The sequence below is a fragment of the Diadema setosum genome, chromosome 4 (assembly GCF_964275005.1).
Source record: "Diadema setosum chromosome 4, eeDiaSeto1, whole genome shotgun sequence".
Taxonomy (NCBI): domain Eukaryota; kingdom Metazoa; phylum Echinodermata; class Echinoidea; order Diadematoida; family Diadematidae; genus Diadema; species Diadema setosum.
This window is the reverse complement of record NC_092688.1, coordinates 12,197,029-12,217,206: the sequence shown is the minus strand read 5'-3', so window position 1 is coordinate 12,217,206 and position 20,178 is coordinate 12,197,029. Positions and strand designations below refer to the sequence as shown.

The window sequence follows — 20,178 nt, the reverse complement described above, 5'->3', positions numbered from 1 at the left end:
ACGATTTCTACCCTTATATAGTTACATGTAATTCACAGCATATTTCATAGAAAATAATCCATTGTTGGATGGCAAATGGGTTATAAGAGGCAAATAATCGCACATGACGTGAACTGACCAAAATACACCAAACCAGATTTATTTGGACATCGCTGTTACATCAGTATAATCGATTGTGTGATTCTTATAACAACCTCAACAACTTTGGTGTATAAAAATATATACCCATTTCTCCAAAGTACGACACGTTTGATCCTTCATATCATTTTACAATCATCTATACCTGTTTCTGAATGCTTGGACATACAGGAGAGACTACCTCAAGATCACGCAGTGACCATACTCTCATTAACTCCGGGCCTCAATATTTCATGCGCAACAATGAATTTCATTATTAGCTATACACATCACATCCCATACGGAAAGAACGTGGAATGGAAATATTAAAAAAAAAAAGTATTTGGTATGGCAACGATTGTAGCAACATTACGGAAAGTAGCTTGTGTTAGCATGTGGAGTGGTTGCGTGAGTACTCAATAACATCGTACGTGGTAAAGAAATTCCAATCACGAACAAGTGATATTCAACCAAATGTGCTTCCCTGCTTGTGCATATAATAATATGCAAATCAGGACTTGATCATATTGAAGTAAAATGTACGTTTATCTGTGTACATCACCAATATTATGCTCTAGAAGTCAATCTGTTTTTCTTTCTTCCTCCAACTCCCGAGGACTTTTACCTACATTTACTCGCAAAAGGCATTGCAAAACGGCTGCACTGCGTGTCACTGCAGCTGATACATGGGATATTCTGTCCCATTGATGCCGGATATCTGAGCCACGGTAACATCATTGAGACGGCGACGTCCCCAGACCCAAATGCCAATTCGCAAACGATAATAATAATGCAACAGGACATTCAGTCCAGAAGATACTAGCTAATGTATGTGCAATTTGTGCAGACATGATTAAGGATTATCAAATCATTATCACCTAACACAACACGGTCATCCCCACGAAACGTTTAGAACAATTAAAAAGGGTACTTGCCACAGGTGGGAAAGAATTCACACGGAGTGGAAACTTGGCACAGATGCGCGTTTTTCGACCCAGTTTTGTCAGAGTTCTCCCCATAGTTTCCTGCTTTCTCTTCTGCCATTCCGCCAATCTACTTCAGGCGACTCCCGCTGTAGCGAAGTCCTTGGGACCGACAGTTTTCTGCCGTTGTATCGAAATTTCATTATAGCCCAATAATGTATAGCACCTTAAGATATATGCCTTTTTGTGTGTTTGTTTGTTCATTTCCATCTGAGAAGAAGGCCGGATAGCCCATATTCAGCTACGCTAAGCTGATCTTTCATGGGGTCCAGTTGGATGTGAGGTGGGACCACTTCGCCGGGATAAACACTCTGCTCTTTGCGATGAATGAATGAAGCGGGATCTTTTACGTGCATGAGTTGTGACTCTCACACACAGGACCTCCATTTTATGTCCTATCCAAGGGACAGAGTGTTTTGCCTCTTGCTAGAGGGGACGGTATGATTACACACAACATTGCCCAGTCTAGACTAGGGTTCGAACCCGGGTCCTGAGGATCGTAAGGCAAACGCCGGTAGTTGATTATTTTGGAGTCTGAGATTTTACGTTGTTGTAACGAAAGTGTCGTCATAGCCGTGTTCATTGGAACGAAACGGCATTGCATCACCCTTTAATCTTCGACAATACTTGTATTCCATCCTACTAAGAGAGTAAACTTTACCGCCGTTGACTGGAGTAGGCGTCTGCCTCCAGTGTGACCAAGAGGGCCTCGGGTGCTCGAGCTGAGTCATACAGTCATACAGCCCACGAACTTGAACAAGGCCCACGAGCTCGACATCAGGTAACGCATGACCACGTTCTGGACGGTCCACGAGGTGGACGCAAATAAGTAAATTTGGCTTAGCTCATGGGTCTGATTAGCTTACAGCTCGTGGATCTGCTTTACTTAATGTCTACCTTTTGAAATGATAAGTCGTAGGTGTTTGTTCCCTAGGATCTTTTGAAACGTCTAGATCGTGGGCTGTATGACTCTCGGGTGTCTAGCTCTTGGGATGACCCTGTCACTCCTTTCGATGACGGGAGATTAAAGGACAAGTTCACCTTCATATACATGTGGATTGAGTGAATGCAACAATATTAGTAGAACACATCAGTGAAAATTTAGGGAAAATCGGACAACAACTTATTCGTTCAATTAAAGTATCTGTGCAGTCACTGCTGGATGAGAAGACTACTACAGTGTATGATGTCACATGCGTACAACGATATAAGGAATATAAGGAATTATAAGGAGAATTACACAAAACTTTACTTTTTCAATAAAGTGCACATTTCTTCGACTTGTTACTGACGCATGTTAAGGGTAATATTATTCCCCCTGCCTTCTGAAAGAGAGAAGACGAGTATTCTTTTGTTATGCGCGAAAAGTGAAAATATGTTGATTTTTCTTTATTCTTTCTTTATATCGTTATACACATGTGACATCACAAGCTATAGTAGTCTTCTCATCCAGCCGTGACTGACCAGAAACTTCAAGAATTCATAACTTTTTAACGGATTGTCCGATTTTCCTCAAACTCTCACTAATGTGTTCTACTAATATTGCAGCATTCACTCAACCAAAATGTCTATGAAGGTGAACTTGTCCTTTAAACTGTTAAAGGTGCATTACAGACGATTTTCATAATTTTTCCATCATGTAGTACATAAATCGACAACTCCATGAATAGATTTGTGGAATTTATTGTGGTTCTTCAGCAGAGAAACAATTCTTTGAAAAACCTTAAACAAATTCCACTGAACAAGGATGATGACATAGGAGGCTCACATATTTCAGAAATGTAGCAGTAAAATTCCATTACAATACCACTTGCTTGCGAGTTCATCCGTGTGTAATCTATGCATGCCTTCTTCTTTTGTTCTGCTTCCTTGAGCCCCAACTCATGCATTCTTATGGTGACTCTGCCATGTCATCATCCTTGTTCATTGCAATTTGTTCTTAATTTTTAAAATATTCTTATTCTTCATCCCAATTATCATAAATTCTGAAACTCTGTCCTCAGTATAACTTATTTATAGTTGTTCAAATGTAATTATCTGAAAATCATCCGGAGGTAAGGCGCAGTCCAATCAGTACGAAAGTTTGGAGGGGAGGCGATATCAGATTTCCACAATCTCGTTCTTTTTTTTTTTCCAAAACCCATGCCAATTTTAATTAATACCACTGTATGATAATGTGCAGCAGGTTGATAAATCTTTCTTAACGCATAGATAACCTTTCACCAACGCTTAAAGGGATGTTACAGTATTGGTGAAGGCGAGGCTTGGGCTTTTAACTTTTTGCAAGAAAGTGCAGAGCACACCATTCCAGGACAAGTTCTAAGTTTATTTGATGAAATTCGGTTTTGGAATGGCTGAGACATCCAAAAACAAAGTAAAATAAAGCGATCGCAATAAAACCTTTTAATAAGATCACTCTATTTTGGGTATCTCAACCATTTCAAAACCAATTTTCATCAAATAAACGTTGAATGCCTCGTGATCTTTCATGATATTTCATATAGGAGGTTTCTCATTATCTCACCGAAAACTGTTAGAAACCTGAAGTTAGGTCTCAACCAAGGAGGTTCAGCAGAATGGAGTCACAACTGTCTTATTTCCTTTACTAGATGTTCGATGCCGCCGCTCAAAAATATTTGAAGCATGTGCTAAACAGGATCTGCCACGCAGATAGTAAGACAATTGACTCGTGTCTCATCGCATAATCACCAGCCACTTTCTAAGGAAGATATGTCTTTGTGATGGTAATTACTTTTCGCTATCCCTTCTTATAAAAGATAGGTGGTACAGACACGAGGATGTGCGAATAGAAATTGCGCAAAAAAATGCTGAAATAAAGATGAAAATTACTCGACTGGGCATACCCGGGCACTAATCTTATATATCTATCAATAAAGAATTATACTTGAAAATTATTCCATGCTAGTTTTATTTGTCGGAATTAAGTGGAAAAGCGATAAAACCGGCTTTCCAGGATGGTACAGTTTTAAACATTTTCACATGATACAGCTCTGATTTACACTTTTGAACAGATTTCTGCACGGGATTGACTTTTGTTTCACATGCGTTATCATTAAGTGAAATTCTATTTCATTTAATAAACAAATAAGCAAGATATATGGCCAATATTACGTTAACGCTCAAAATGAACCTTCAGATTGCTCAGCAAGACGGCGGCTTCGAACATCGATCATCAAAGGCACAAATGCATCTGTGGAATTCTTTTGTACATCAACAGAAATCTGACAACTGTTTGAATAATTACAGCCAGTTGGAACTGCGACTCTTAAACCTCCTTGTCTCAACCAAAACTATACGATCCCTTTAAAATCAGTCTATTGAATGATATGCATCATTATTTTCTTACGTAAATTTTAAATTACCCTTTTTTTTCTTTTTTTTTTTCTTAGAAAGTTTTGGTAGAGTAAAATAAAATCAATAAAGGGCTCCACTCATCCCAAAACATCAATATCTGAGGTCAGCTTACATAACAATGAATGACGAGTCGTTGAGATAATACCTCCATCACATCCCAGCTCAGTCTGTCACACCTTTATATCCTATGTACAATAACAATCTTTCTACATTTCTTCTGTACAATTCAGTACAATAACTAGTACATTGAAAATTCGAACTGAGGCATTGTTCTTCCTTCTTCTTCTTTTTTTCTAACGTAGCTGCCACCTTAATATAGATGATACTTGAACGATTTGATCATAGTTTGTTATAGTATAAATAAAAGTGATAATATATATATATATATATATATATATATATATATATATATTTATATATTTATATGCACACATTATATAGATAAATATTCATTTTGTTTTACTTTTAATTTTCTTTTATGATAGCGTAATAAAAAAAATGTAATAACTGTAAATTAGAAATGATCTTAAGTAAGCAATAGTTGAGTGTACGATAAAGATTAGAAGTAATCCACAAGAGGGCTTCACTAAACGAAAAAAAAGCTTGTAACTGTGGACAACTCATGCAATCGGCTAAAATAACATACATACTGAAAAGATAAACATGATAAAGTAAATAAAAAACCTTCACAGACATTACAGGACAGACAAGACAAAGCAAAACAACCATAAACATCACATGCCAAAGTACAGCAAAGTGGCATGACTGTAAAATAGCTACTAGCTGCTATTTAGGAATCGATAGAAGGATGATCAAGAAAGCGACTTGACTAGCTGATGACTCGGCGCATGTAAAAAAAAAAGACATATTTATACACATAACTATTTATATACGTGTATTTCATCCTACCTATATATTTGTTTTTAGACATTCTGTTTGCTCTAATATTAAAGACAACAGTTATGCCTACAAGCTATATTTCACAATCTCATGAGACTCTCTGCTCCTCGACATCACTTTTCGGCGTACTGTTGAATTTACTGAAGCACAAACATTTGACTATCTTTTTCACATTTTTCTTGCCATTTGTAATCGAGATAGGTGAATGCATGTTCAGTAGTTTGCATAGACATTCATAGGTTCATAAGGAGAGGATAAGTACAAAACTTTTGTGTCTTAACATTAAAAAACATGACATAGTGATTGTTTCCAGGTTCAGTATGTTAGAATGTCAATACATTATGCATGAAAAAAATCGTGGATGATAGGACGTTATGCAATGTCATTTTCAATCTCCTGTACATGAAGTGCTTACAAACGCATCCATTAGAATATTATTGGCACGATAAAAATGTACCTGTGCGTTTTTAAAGACTCTAGCCTTATTACCAACTTAACCAACAAAAAAGCCTTGTGACTAGTTCAGAACAAACACAGAGTAAACACTTCTGTGTTTACGATCCAGATAAACATTTTATCCTAGTTGTCATACATTTCCAATCTGTCTTTCAAGATTTCATAACCCAAGTGTTCTTCAGACCCGTGTATTCACTATATCATAGGTCTTGTTACGGATATGACGATGTCAGACTGAGGAGTTTTGGTGGTTGTTCATCGTTTACGTTCTTGATTAAAAAAAAGTAAAAGACACCGAATATACCCTTACCGTTGTCACATCAAAGCGGAGCTTCTACACTGGTGTTGGTGAGAATCGACGAAGAAAGTACTGTTCAACACCATTAGAAATAAAGTTATCACTCATAAAAAAAAAAAACAGACCTGAAACATTTCATCTGTTATTCTTAAATTTTTCATTCAAAATGCAGCTCACATTGATATATCTTTAAAAATCTGAATGTACTCCCAATTATGCCCATCATGCTATGTAAATAAACCAGAAAACATACATGCCCTTTGTCAAATAAAAAAAAACAACAACGGTTTTCTGTTCCAACTAGTTCAGCTTCATTTTTTTTTAATTGTTATCAACAAATTATTTCATGTGCCTGTGCAATACGCAGGAATTTTGTGTTTTCATTTCTTTGATAAGACGCCTCTGATCGTAGCACTTCCTCAAAATATGTTGCGATACCCATTTATATATTAATTTATTTATTTATCTATCTATCTTTCCATCAATCTATTTATTCGTCTATTTATTCATTGCAAACTGATTAAAGAGACACTGAGCTGGTGAAGGGACAACACATCGCCTTCATGAGATGAAAGCGAAACGAAGAACTCATTGTAAACCATATCAAAGGTTCGGCACACTGTGACAGGCTCTCGAGCACCCAACAAAAGTACAAGAGTGTCACGTGATCTGGTCGTGCGACACTTGCTTGATTTACATGATGCCACATGAAGTCAGCCAGGGAAGGGATCTTGGAGACTGCAAACACTGCCGTGGTGGCAAACAACAACAGGATAAGACGAACACTCTTTTTGTGCCGACGAAGAGAAACACCACCGACACTTCTGACATCATCTTCCTGGAGTTTTCGGCGACGAACTAGCAGAGCGCTGGCGCAGCAACAATAGCAATACACCATGCAGCATAATGGACCGATGTACAGCGCGAACAACAGACAAAAAATAATTGCATATGTTGGAGGATCGCCCCTGTACTTTAATACGATCAGGTAGTAAAAAAGGGCAATTAAAAAACCGAAAACCCAAATTCCAATGATCAAAACGCATAACCATGTTCTAGAATAATGCCTACGACGAAAACGCATGACCTTCACAATGACGAGATAGCGTTCGATCGATAAGGCCATAAGTGTGACGACGAAAGCGGTACCACTTCCAACCCGTAAACCGACAACAGTTTTAAGTACGCCGACTGACCAGCTATTTCCTTTTTCAGTAAATAAGAGTACGTAAACCGGTAACACAGCGAGATTCACAATGTTCGCTATAGCCAGATTGACGAGCAGGACGTTAAACCGTTTTCGAAGATCTTTCACGAATATCACCAAGAGCAAAATGACACTGTTTCCTAGAATACCAACACTGCTTGCACATGACTGCCATAAGATGGCGAATCTCGTCCACATTTGATAATTTGACGAATCTGTGACAGTCTCCATTGTGGTATTCCCGTGTTCTTCCATGGTAGCAGTCTCTTTTACTTAGGCAAATTTCATGCAGTATATGTGACAAAGGATTGGAATACAGTTATTAGACCACAATCCGTGGGTAGAGGGAAAGGTAGAACGGCAAAGTGTAGAGGACAAGCTCGCTCTTGAATGAATATCTTATGCCAGGCAACGAGCAGATCTGGCAGCTACACCCAGTCAGTCCAGTTCTGCACAAAGCATTTTTGTTCACAGAATGCTTATGCCCTCTGGATAGTCTGAATCGCGTGCACCCGACGTGCTGGGAAATGAAGGCAAAACAAACGACAAAATGGGAACGGCGTACCAAGTGCGCGCTGTTAGTTGTTCATCGTAAAATGTTATTCCATCTCGTGGAGAAAAAAAAAAAAAGAAGGCAGCATTGATCTCCTTAAAGTTTGGTAGTCTACTGAAGTCAGACCGTCATTCGGGCTGTTCATACTACATTGACAGCACGGGCAGATGCAAACATGAAAAGTGCAAATTTGGCAGATTCTCTGACAGAATAGATTCATGCATTATGTATATTTAATAGAAAAAAAAAAAAAAAACAGGCACGCTCGCAGGTGATACAACTTTTTTTTTTTTTAACTCGAGGGGAAAGTAATATCTTTGTACCAATAACATCCAAAGAAATAAATGATATTTTGATTTATAAAGTAATTGTTAAGAATACCCTTGTCAAGTCGCCTAAGATGTAAAGCGTATCCATATATGGTTTCCATTCCACTTGGTAAATGATTAAAAGCATCTGCAGAGAAAGGCATGTTCCTTGCCTAATTGGAAATACCAAAAGTGATCCAATTTTTAAGCGTTCCTGTGAGAACAATATCAGGGATTAACAGACAAATCAATGTTTTGCTCTTTTTCTTTAAAGAATGCGTTCACTCAAAACTTTTTTTTTTTGATGCATGCATCATACTTTCTGATCATCAATATCAGTTTAAGGAGGGAACTTCATATATTTAACTTTAGATGAAGTCAGGCGAGGAATTACGAATATTAGCACAGCAGTCTTTATCTCGTAGCATTTCGAAAGTACATTTAAATTTTATTACGGAGTCATTTTTCTCTTCCTTCATATTAACGAAGTTATTATAGCATTAGAGGCATATATAATGTTTTTTTTTTCTCTCAGATGAGAACCAATAATGTCATCATGTAGACACCATAATGACTATCACTTTTCATTTCTTTTAAAAAGATGATTGTCCCAGCGATTTCCTGTCGTCTTTCCTTTTGGAGTATACTTCTCTATACTATCTACCATTGTGAATATATATATACAAGTAATCATTTCTATTATTATTTTTTGGCGGTTTCATCCGCTTCATGCGTTGCTTGTAATCACAATTTTATGTATTGTTTTTCACTCTCTATACTACTGTCGTGAAATACAACAAGTGAAATAGAAGGAAAAATGAAAGTAATCCCGGTCACTGGAGGTGTTGACAACAATGGCGTGATTTCATTTCATTTCATTTCATTTCATTTCATTTCAAAGTTTATTTCATTTTTCAACAAAATGTATATGTTTCACTTCTTTGATAACACAGAATGAGGTAAACAGAACATTGTGAAATGAAAAGACTGTACAACAATTGAGGACCTACAGTAATTATACGTTGTGTGTATACATAATGAGAAGTATAGTAGTAATTTTGGCCTCTCAGTTGGCATCTCTGTCCAATTTTCTGTGTGTTTATGTTCGGCCTGTTCCCAATCGCCTCGTTAAAATCGAAAGTTATGAAAAGATGGCTTATTTGTATGAATAGTTCCCGGACAAGCCCCCAAATATCACGCACTAGTGCATGTCGACATGCTTGGAGCTTGTTCGGCAACTACATGTCAGCATTGAAAGTAACGAAAAGACGGCTTGTCAGGGATTGAACATGCACAAAGCGGTATTTTCTTAGTGGTTTTTTTTCACAGATATGTACAATATCAAACGTTACAGAACACTCAGCAAAAAAAAAAAAAGAAAGTAAACACTTTTTTTTTCAAGTCTATATTTCTCATAGAATATTTGGTTAAGAGTTAATGTATTATATACCACGTTGAAGGTTATCTAGTTGGCTATCGGCCTGGTAGGTCAATAAAAAGGAAAAATTTTTAGCATAAGTGAACACTGTTTTTCTCTTCCAATGCACAAAAGTAAAAATTGCAAAAATGAACAAGTTGTCATTGATGCGTAAGTGCTCGACCATATAACAATACTAAGAACAAAATACAAATTAAAACGATAAGATACATGAACCAAGTTGCAAAAGTAGACCTTTGATCTCTATAATATCTTTGAAGTCTAAATATCAATAAATGCCAAAAATAAGGGGAAAAAACAATCTTGTGTCAAATCCAAATTCAAATGAAATAAGATAAGAAGAAATATCAACAAAAATGGTTGAAATTTCGATTTGTTTTGAAATTAGGAAAGTTGTAGATAATATTTGAGTCTTAAATTTATCTCATGAATCCTTGAATTACTAAATAAAAAGAGAGAAATAAAGAAATTCTGTTTATTTAATTATCTTATAAATGCCATTACTCCCGAAGTTGTTTGAAGTTAAGGCTGATATAAAATTCTCATTTTCCCCATTATTTTTCCATTTTGTTTTTGTTTGAGGTAATAAAGAGACAAAGAGAACAAAAACTTGTTTTTGTTATTTCATTCATGTCTCTCATTGTGTCAAATCGGTTTTTAGTTGTCACTGTTATCTTGTAGGGCATTGCCAAATGAAAGATATCATGTCAAATTGTGCAATTTTTACTTTTGTGCCTTGGAGGGCACAGCTCCACAATACATCCAGGACTTGATATAACTCTACACTCTACCAAGGCAACTAGGCTCCTAAACCTCTAGTCTGCTTCACATTCCACGCATACATTACAGTTGGGGGGGGGGGGGCACGGTCTTTCTCATACATTTGACCTCATCTATGGAACACTCTCCCACTCAACATCCGTCAGGAAACTTCATACTCTCATTTCAAGACTCTAGTTAAATCATATTTGTTTAATTGTAGTTTTGATTAATTATGATGTAATATTGGATACGGACTGGGTTGAAAGGTTGTACTGTTAACTGTTTATGTGTACACAGCATGTGTAGAACTATGCAGGCTCTCATGCGCCGAGAGTATCAGTAATGATAAATACGGCGCATTATAAATGTACTTCATTATTATTATTATTAAAATTGAATGTGGTCACTCATGTGTAAAGTTTCCCTTTGTATTAATTTACAAGCTTGAGAGCCAATTAAATTACCTTTAATATGGCATTTAATACGTTGATTTTCTTCAAAATCTTCTATGAACAATATGAACTCGAAAAAGTTTTTGTTTTCTTTTTTTGCTGAGTGTATATTGTTCTGTTATAAGGTTTGCACACTGTGTGATTTTACATCATTAATTATGTAAAGGGGCTAAGTTAACAGCTTTCTTTGAAAGTGCAGTTCGCTTTGCCGGAAAGTCAACGTATAATGGTTATCTTACCGTGGTTTTATATATAGTATCTTTGTTCAAGATGAGTTGGTTTAATTTCTTCATATGACCGAATGATCTAATTACTACCTTTTCTACTTAGTTTTTTCCCCATCTCGTATCACAACATTTCTTTTGTTATCAGTTTTAATTCTCGGTTTGTCTAATTTATCTGATAACTGTTTGATCTAGTGTTCATTTGACGCATAATTCACATTGCAAGATGATATCAAATTAGTGTATTTCAATATGTTTTTTTTTTTTTTTTTAATTTCGGTAGGTCTAATTTCCATGAGGTCTTTGAACAAAGGCGTGTAATATTATTTTCAATTAATTCTTAATCAACTTTTGTATTTTTTCGTGGTCTAATTACCAATGGCTACCCTCCCTTGGCCTGCAGATTACATGTACAAGGCGAATTTAAAATTTGAAACGAGTGTTTCAGAGGGTGACGTTGAAAATCAATCCTACCATGTTATTGATAAACTTCTGTCAAAATCAAATAATCACTGATTTACAGATGGATCACACTCAGTGGCCTCTATGCACCCCTTCTGAAGATTCAGACTACTCTTATGACCCCGTGACACTACACTATAAACCTCGTTGGGGATGGTATGACGGAGAAAAACAGCAAACAAGGGAGTGCAGTGAAATGTGTACGTCCAGGGCTCATTCACGAATGAGTCATTCACAGACTTAGAACAGTAGAACATGGTTCTATGATATGGCCCTAGAATGAATTCGCGATTTTGCTTTGTTTTCATCATATACCGTTCATCATAGCCTTGTATAGCAGCTGCGTTTTTACGTGTTCTTTGATTTGTAGGTGTCCTTTTTTACCAGGAGCTTCCACTTTCACATGACGATTCTCCCTGTTTGAAGACGATTTAAGATGTAAATGACCTTAGGAGGGGATTCCTTCCCAACCCTCTTCAATATTCCGGTGGTTTCAAGAGGTTTTCGATCTTGTCATACAGTATCTTGTGCGACAGAACCTAAAACAAACAGAATGAGTACCTCACTGGTGTGTAGTATATCTGTGTTGCTTGAAATAGGGACTTCAGACCTATTGCAATGCAGTCAGGTATGAACAGTTTCGTAAACATCGTCCTTTCATGTTTTTCTTTTTCTGAAAAAATGTTGTTGCAAATAAATATCTCAATACGCGTAAGTACACAAAAAGCATAAACATAACTAATAGTCAGTTGCTGAACTTATCAAACCAGTCAACGGGCTATAGGAGACAAAAGGAAAATAAAGACAAAGAAATCCACGCACACAAACAAATACATGGCAGCTCTTTTGTGTGAAAATAAAAAACATAGAAAAAGGACTAGTGAGAAAGGAATATGTCACAAGGAATTCCATAATGATATATGTTTATATATATATATATATATATATATATATATAGGCCTAATATATATATATATATATATATATATATTGAGTTTGGCCTGTTCCGGATTGTTTGTCAGTGCATGACATTTGGGGGCTTGTCCGGGTATTGAACATTTCAACAAGCTGTCTTTTTTGTGATTTTCGATGTCTTGTACATCAACGTAATCATTAATGCCCAATGAAGGTATGTTTGATTTTTGCACTGATATGTACAAAGTCAAAAGTTACGGTGTCGTTCGATTTATAGGGTTTGTACACTGAGTGATTTTACATTATGTAAAGGGACTACGTTAGCAGTGTTTGGGAGGTGCACTTAGTATGGCAATGCGATGCGTATACCGTGTGCACATGCACATTTTTTTTTTCTGAATTTGAAGTTCAATTCACTTTATTCATACTTCTAATAACTATATCAATGTTACACCAATAATGATAGCATAATTTCTTGTTCCTTCTCAATAATCAACAAGCAATAAATACAGTAATTATCATGATAACTGGTTGAAATCGAAATAGGGCTGTACAAAGAGAAGGACAGGCTTGCTGTCAGTCTGTGTTTGTGAATGAGAAACGGAGAACGAACAGCAGATATAAATTGATAATACCTAATAAAGGAAACGAGGAATGCCTATTGTATGATGAAACTTAACCTAAATGTTAACCATTGTTCCCGTATTTTCATTTGTTTTCAGAATGAAGCAAGGAATTTGTATATTTTCATACTTTTTTAAGCACTACAACTGTTGTTACATTAGAACTACAATGTAAACGAGTTCAGCATAAGGACAAAAATTGACATGTACAATAATTGACCCATTCCGCTTTGAATCGTGTTTTCTTTTTCTTCTTTTATGGAAATAGATGAACTATTGAATTAGATTGAATTGAATTGAACTGAACTGAATTGAATTGAATTGAATTGAACTGAATTGAATTGATTTGAATTGAATTGAATTGAATTGAGTTCTGGCTATAAAGAGAGGGAGGGAGAGAGAAAGAAACGAAATAAAGTGCGGAATCGCTAATGATAAATTCAGAGAATTCAGAGAGCGTGACGGCAAGGCCCACAGTAGGATCTGCAGCGTGTTGACAAAGTGTGGTTAATTAGACAATAATGAACAACAATGTATTATACCAGACGTTGCAAATTAATTCAGTATCTACAAAATATGAATTCATTGAAAAAAGAAAACTCTTTTAATTTGCATTACATGTAATGGTGTTACATGTGACATGCAGGCCTACTGGCGTTCGGGGATCTCGCTAGCTATATACCAGGATTGCAGCTTTGATTGCTGGAAAGTCAACGTATGTATTATCATTGGTTTATAGTCGCATTTTTCAATATCGATCGATCTAATTTCCATATCACCAATACCAAACATGAAATAAGCTCTAAACAGATTTGGTTTACTATCAATGATTATTTGGTCTTTATATTACCTGGTCAAATACCAACTTTGGCTAGTTGCCATTTCGTCTTAATGGCCACTGTGCCTATTTATTCTCCACCCCCTTTCGTCTAATACCATTTCGTCTAATATCAGTTCTATTTCTCAGTTAGTCTATTTCTTATTTGGTTTATGCACAGTTTGTCTGATTTATACTGTGTGGTCTTCTGTCCATTTGGCGGACAAGGTCTAATATCAGTTTGGTGGTTGTTGTTGGGTTTTTTTTTTAATTCCTGTAGGTCTAATTTCCATCTGGTCTTAGAAGAAGTCCAAACGACGCCCCTGCTTGAAACTATTCCTCAGACCCTGTGGCAACGCCTTTCTCGTTGGGGGGCGGTATGACGAAAAACAACAGCTGCAGACCAGGGAGCGCAGTTAAAGGGGAAGGCTAGTAACTGATCAGTGGGAATCAATGGAAATGCTGGGAGATGATTGTTCCAATCCTTATGGGATTCATTCAAGAGTTCATTGTATATCTATTGTTGTGTGAAAATGATTTGCTTCAGAACGGTCTCATATTCAAGTAATGTGCAGATTAATGCACCGTCACTGACCAGGGACACTAACCTGGAAGCATTAAACTGCACATTACTTGAATATGAGACCATTCTGAAGCAAATCATTTTCACACAACAATAGATATACAATGAACTCTTGAATGAATCCCATAAGGATTGGAACAATCATCTTCCAGCATTTCCACTGATTCCCACTGATCAGTTACTAGCCTTCCCCTTTAAAGATGTGTTCGTCCACAACTCATTCAGGAATGATTCACTACGAATGCATTCTCTGATATCATCGGCGTACTGCACTGACAAATATATCAAAATAATGGCTCTCAAAAGAATTTGCGGTTGCTGTTGTTTTATCACATCGTTTATCGTATTCCTGTATCGCTGATTTGCTTTAACGCCTTGTTTTTGTCTTGTATAGGTGCCATTTTACAAGAGGGTCCACTAGAACACGAAGATTCTCCCTTGTTTGAAGGCAATTGAGGAAAACGAATTTTATCACGATAAGGAAGGATTTTTTATTATGTTGAGTGGTTTCAAATGTAAATGACTTTGGGAGGGGGTCCTACCTGACCCCTTCAATCCTCCGATGGCTTTGATAAATTTTGATATTGTCTACATGAGATTAATCTTGTGCAAAAGTACCTAAAATAAACATTATAAAGAATACCTCTAGGGTGAGCAGTATATCTGTGTTTTGTAAAATAGCTTTTCTGAGCTGTTGCATTCACTTCAGGTATGAATAGTTTCGTAAACAAATATTTCATTTATTTCATTCCCAACAAAAATACAATTGCAAATAAACATTTGAATACATATAAGTACATTTAATCAATGAAGAATAAACAATTACAATCAAAGAAAACACTATTAATCGAAATGCAATAAATGTTATGTCTTTTACAACAAATACAAAATCAAAACTTATAGGAAATGGAAGAGACTGCTAGAAAGCAGAGCTTGCAATTTGCAGTCTCCTCATAAACAATAATTAATGACTAATTGCTGAACTAACAAAACTAGGCAAAATGCCATCTATACGTTACCTACAAAATTTCAGCACAGGAACAACGGAGCCTGCAGGCCTAAGATCTAGATGTAGACCTTGGAGTCTGGACTTTCTTCTGGACTTTCTTCCGGTAGGGTCTACTGGGTTATGTACTTTAGTATAGCTGTGCACATACACCTGTCGACGCGAGTGATTGTACTCATCAATATTAGCATCGTTCGTATACCGAGTTACTAAAATACCAAAGTTGAGAAATCAGACTGTAGGGCCTACCCATAAAGTCTTCCAATGTTAAAATGTTGTATACTCTATGTAGAGGATATCCAATTTTGCTAGTCTTATCGAGTGGTGTGGATGCCTGTGGGTCGCACTCCCCGTCGGAAATACTGCTAACGCACCGTTGGTTAGCAAGCAATATTGTTGTCACTGTGTGCCAATAGGCCTACTAGGACTGCCACTTGACTAGTCCTAGTCCTAGTTCTGGTCTAGAGTCTATAATATGTACTGGGTGCCGTTTTCTTCTAACTAGGCGTAAATCGTGCTTGCCGTTGAAGAGAGTCTATTCTGATTTAGATTTTAAGATTCACTCAGCCCTCAGCAACGTTAGATAGAAAACTGCCAAACACCAAGTATCGCTCATGCACATTACTAGGCATTGGTTTACTTTATACCTATTTTCTACGGTCAGCACGTACGGATAACAATGCCAATTTCATTTTGCATATTTGATAATTTCTCCACATATTTTATGTAAATGAATTGCTTTTGAAGAGAATCCTTTTGAAAATTAATGAATATTGTTTGACATGTTTATTTCAGATCCACATTGCAATTATAGTATTTCGTGTGAGATTTCATCAGTAAATTGACTTGTGTAGTTTGTCGTGTGATTGCCAAAGTCGGAGTTGTGCACCTATGACGTACGCCAATTTGTGTGGATCGTTCCATGGCTTGCTCGTTTTCATTTTTTTTTTATTAAATCAAATTAAAATCCTCTTTCCAGTAGTAGCATTAAAAATGTAGATAACATAACTATAAGAAAATCCCAATACAGTCTCCTTTTAAAAGTGCAAATATTAACACTTAAAGCTCCATTTGTACTGTTATCAAGCGAATTCCAAAATTTAGGGCCAGAACTTACGATCGAGATAATAAAGATTTGGCAAAAACAGTCCTAGACAAAGGCACGTAAAATTCATTTGATTGCTAGGTAGATATGAATGGGCAGTTCTGTTTTAACGAACATGTACTAGAATACAAGAGGCAGGGAATGGTTTGTTCATTTGTAGGCCCTACATAAATTAACCTTAATGCAAACGATACAAATCATTGATCTTTAAAACGTTATTTTCATACAAATTTAAATTCAGTAGAAAATCAGTATTGCATCTCCATGCATGATACGTTACAAATAGTATGAAGTGTTTTTGTCCGTAATAATAATTTAATATTTGTTATGTGAGGAATAAATGTTTCCCCAGTATAAAGGTTACAGCAAATTACAGTGTAATATTATAAAGAGCGTTTTATAGTGATAAAAATGGCTTTATTTATAACACTCACATCGTTTCAGACTATACGTCATAATTATAGAACAAATGTGTACATTTCAAGTTAGTTTATTATCAATAATCAAACTGGGAAGGGACTTCTTCTATAAGTGTGTCATCCAGGAAATATTTCTTCGTAAAATTTCCAGGGAGTTACTAAAACAACAACAACAACATGCACTTGATTTTTAAAGATATATTGACAATTTCTCAGCTCTTGTCCATGGAGGTAATTTTATCCATTTGATGTTAAAAGCATCAATCAGCACACCAGGATCGCAGTTAAATAAAAACACAATGAAATTATCCTCATTTGTGTTATTTGTGTTATCATTCTTATATCACTCTACTCCAATGGATATTGTTCCTGTCTTGGATAATTTCCATATTGACTGCCAGCATGAGGATGGTTGCAGCTTGCTTAAATTTCACTGGAAAAGTCACAGAATTGACAATCTTTTCCTTTCCCTGTTTATCTTGGATGCACTTGTACAACAGATGAATAAGGGTAAAGCTATCAAAAAACAACCAACTCCCGTCACACCCTTTACGATCATTTATTACACTTGTAATACGTACTAAAAATGACATAAGGCAACGATACAAATATCAGCTTCAAATTAATATGAAATAAATACATATATCTTAAACTCCTGAATATAGTTTAATAACAAAACACGTCTATCCAAAGCAAATCTTACAACATTACTTTGTTTCTTCGCATACCCTTCCCTTTGCCTAAATTGTTTTAGGCTTCCTACTTGCTCCTAATGCCTTTTGAACTTTGGCCCCTCCTATCCTAGCTAACGATGGAGACACATTCCCCATTTGATCATCGGCAGGGAATCCACTTACGACATGCAAACTTGCAGCTTGTAAAAGGAAATCTTTAAAATGATGAATTACACTGAACTCGATACTTCAGGAATGTGAGCCTTACTACACTATGTATGTATTACTGTGTTGTTGTTTTTTCACATATCATGAAAAGTCACCCGGAGTGGTTAGCTCACATAGGAAGACGGACATGACCAATATTACACCGACAGTGTTTCATATTCATCGCGGGGGACTTTTGACATGTTAGCAAAAAGGACAAATGCTGTCCGATAATGCGCTTACAGTGTCGAGCTCACGGGTCTTCAATATATATTACACTTAATATAGCTGCCCAACTGCTCGCTCTTTACTGTCAGGCTGTGGTGATGAGAACTGAAATAAGACACAAAGGCCCGAATTCACGAAGGTGGTACAATTGAAACCATGGTTTAAACCATTGGACAATTTTTATGGAGCGCCAAGTGTCACATGGCCTATTTCGTTGACGAAGTGATCATTACGTAACGAAATGACAGCATTTCTTTGACGAAATGATCATTTCGTTAACGAAATGAACATTTCGTCAACAAAATGTTCATTTCGACGACGAAATGACTGATTTCGTAACGAAATAGGCCATGCGACACTTGGCGCTCCATACAAATTGTCTATGGTTTAAATCATGGTTTCAATTTTACATTGGAAAGATCTCCTGAACAGTCCTGCCATTTTAGGTTTCTGTTAACTGTGAATGAAACCAGTGTCCAGTATGAGTGGACACTGATATCTGATCACTGATCTGACTGTCTGATATAAACTGTTTTAACTTATTTTTCTCTTCTGCACCTGAGGGGCCCATATGCTACAAGCTTTGTCTTTTTAGTGGGTCCCTCATTTTGCTAAGTTTGCGTATTGCTGGTTATTTCATTTTTATCACTTCAGTTTTCATGACAACGTAAAATTACTATAAGGTTCCACAATATTGTATACTCTTTTCAGATTACTTTGTTTTGCTTATGTAACCCTGTACTCTGTTACCAAAGAGAGTGAAATGTCTATGTTCTCGTCGAAAAATGAAAAAAAAAAAAACGTTATCCTTTCCACCACAATGTTACATTGCATGACTCGTGTCCATACATAATATGCACACATAAACATTATGTATATTATTTTTGTATATGAAAATTGATCCACTTGATAAGCTCTCAGAATACGGCCCATGATTAGCACTTAATTACCGAATTGGTATTCTGAGAGCATGATTAAGTAGGAGGTATATTAACTACCATAGCAACAAGCGTTTGGCGGGAAGGACCTACGCGTTTGAGCGTATCAATGCGCGCGCACCTCTGAGAGGACTTTAGTCTTAATCACAGAATTAATTACGAATCGGTATTCTGAGGGTGTAATTAAGTATGAAAGTTAATGGAAAACTTAATGATACCAAAGAGTGTCATTAACTACTCTGATATCACGCATTACATCGTGTTTTCTCTGCCACAGCGATGCTTACCGTCTTCGGTAACCGAGGAGCGGTTGAATCTTGTTATCATGGTATCCGTAGAATTCAGAGAAAACAAGAAATATAGCCGATCTTCGAGGAATTTTGTCATTTTATTTGAGCAAAGAGGTTGAGATCTTCGCGTGCGTAGGTGAGGGGTTGTAATCAAATACCGGAGTGTGCGCACGGAGCTCTTGGACTGTAATTACAGGGGGCGTGGAGGAGCGCGCATTGAGGGCATATTTGCGCGTGTAATCATCATTTTGGCTTCTAACAACGCGTCTGATTGGATGGAATAACAATTAGATGGGAGGGACCTAAGATAATTACAGGGGACTTAATCATACCTTAATTACGTCCTCAGAATACCGATTTTGCCCATGATTAAGGGCCTATTAACTTCACGACTTAATCACGAAGTTAATTACAGACTTAATTAGACCTCAGAATAGCACCCCATATTGTTACGTCTGGCAAGCTTATGCATCATACCGAAGTGCCTCACAAACTGAGAAAAAAAAAAGAAAGAAAAGTCATTTGTACTTGGTGTTACAAAAAAAAAAAAAAAACATATCCCACTTTTGAATCTTCATGGTTAAAAAACTACATCAGATAACACTGATATTGATATGAGCAATAGCTGGATAGTGTACAATTTTATTGAAGGTGATTTAAAAATGAAAACATAAATCAGTTTTATTAAAATAGCTCAAGATTGATTTTTAAGCTAAGGTTAAGATTTTGTTCTATTTTCGACCATCTATACAAAACGTTAATTTGTACAGGGGTCAATTGGTGTGTATAGGAGTACGTGTGTGGTTAAACCAATACAATAGCCAGGGTTTAAATGCTT

The 20,178-nt window shown here is 36.4% G+C and overlaps 1 protein-coding gene across 1 annotated transcript in view; it reads left to right on the top strand.

Annotated features, from left to right (window-relative positions):
• The window catches only part of LOC140227613 (FACT complex subunit SSRP1-like), a 38,534-nt gene extending 31,543 nt beyond the window's left edge, over nucleotides 1-6,991 (top strand). The window contains exon 16 of the mRNA XM_072308030.1: nucleotides 6,758-6,991. Coding sequence (XP_072164131.1) covers nucleotides 6,758-6,991 — 234 coding nt within the window. The remainder of the gene's footprint in view (nucleotides 1-6,757) is intronic.
• The last annotated feature ends 13,187 nt before the right edge of the window (nucleotides 6,992-20,178 follow it).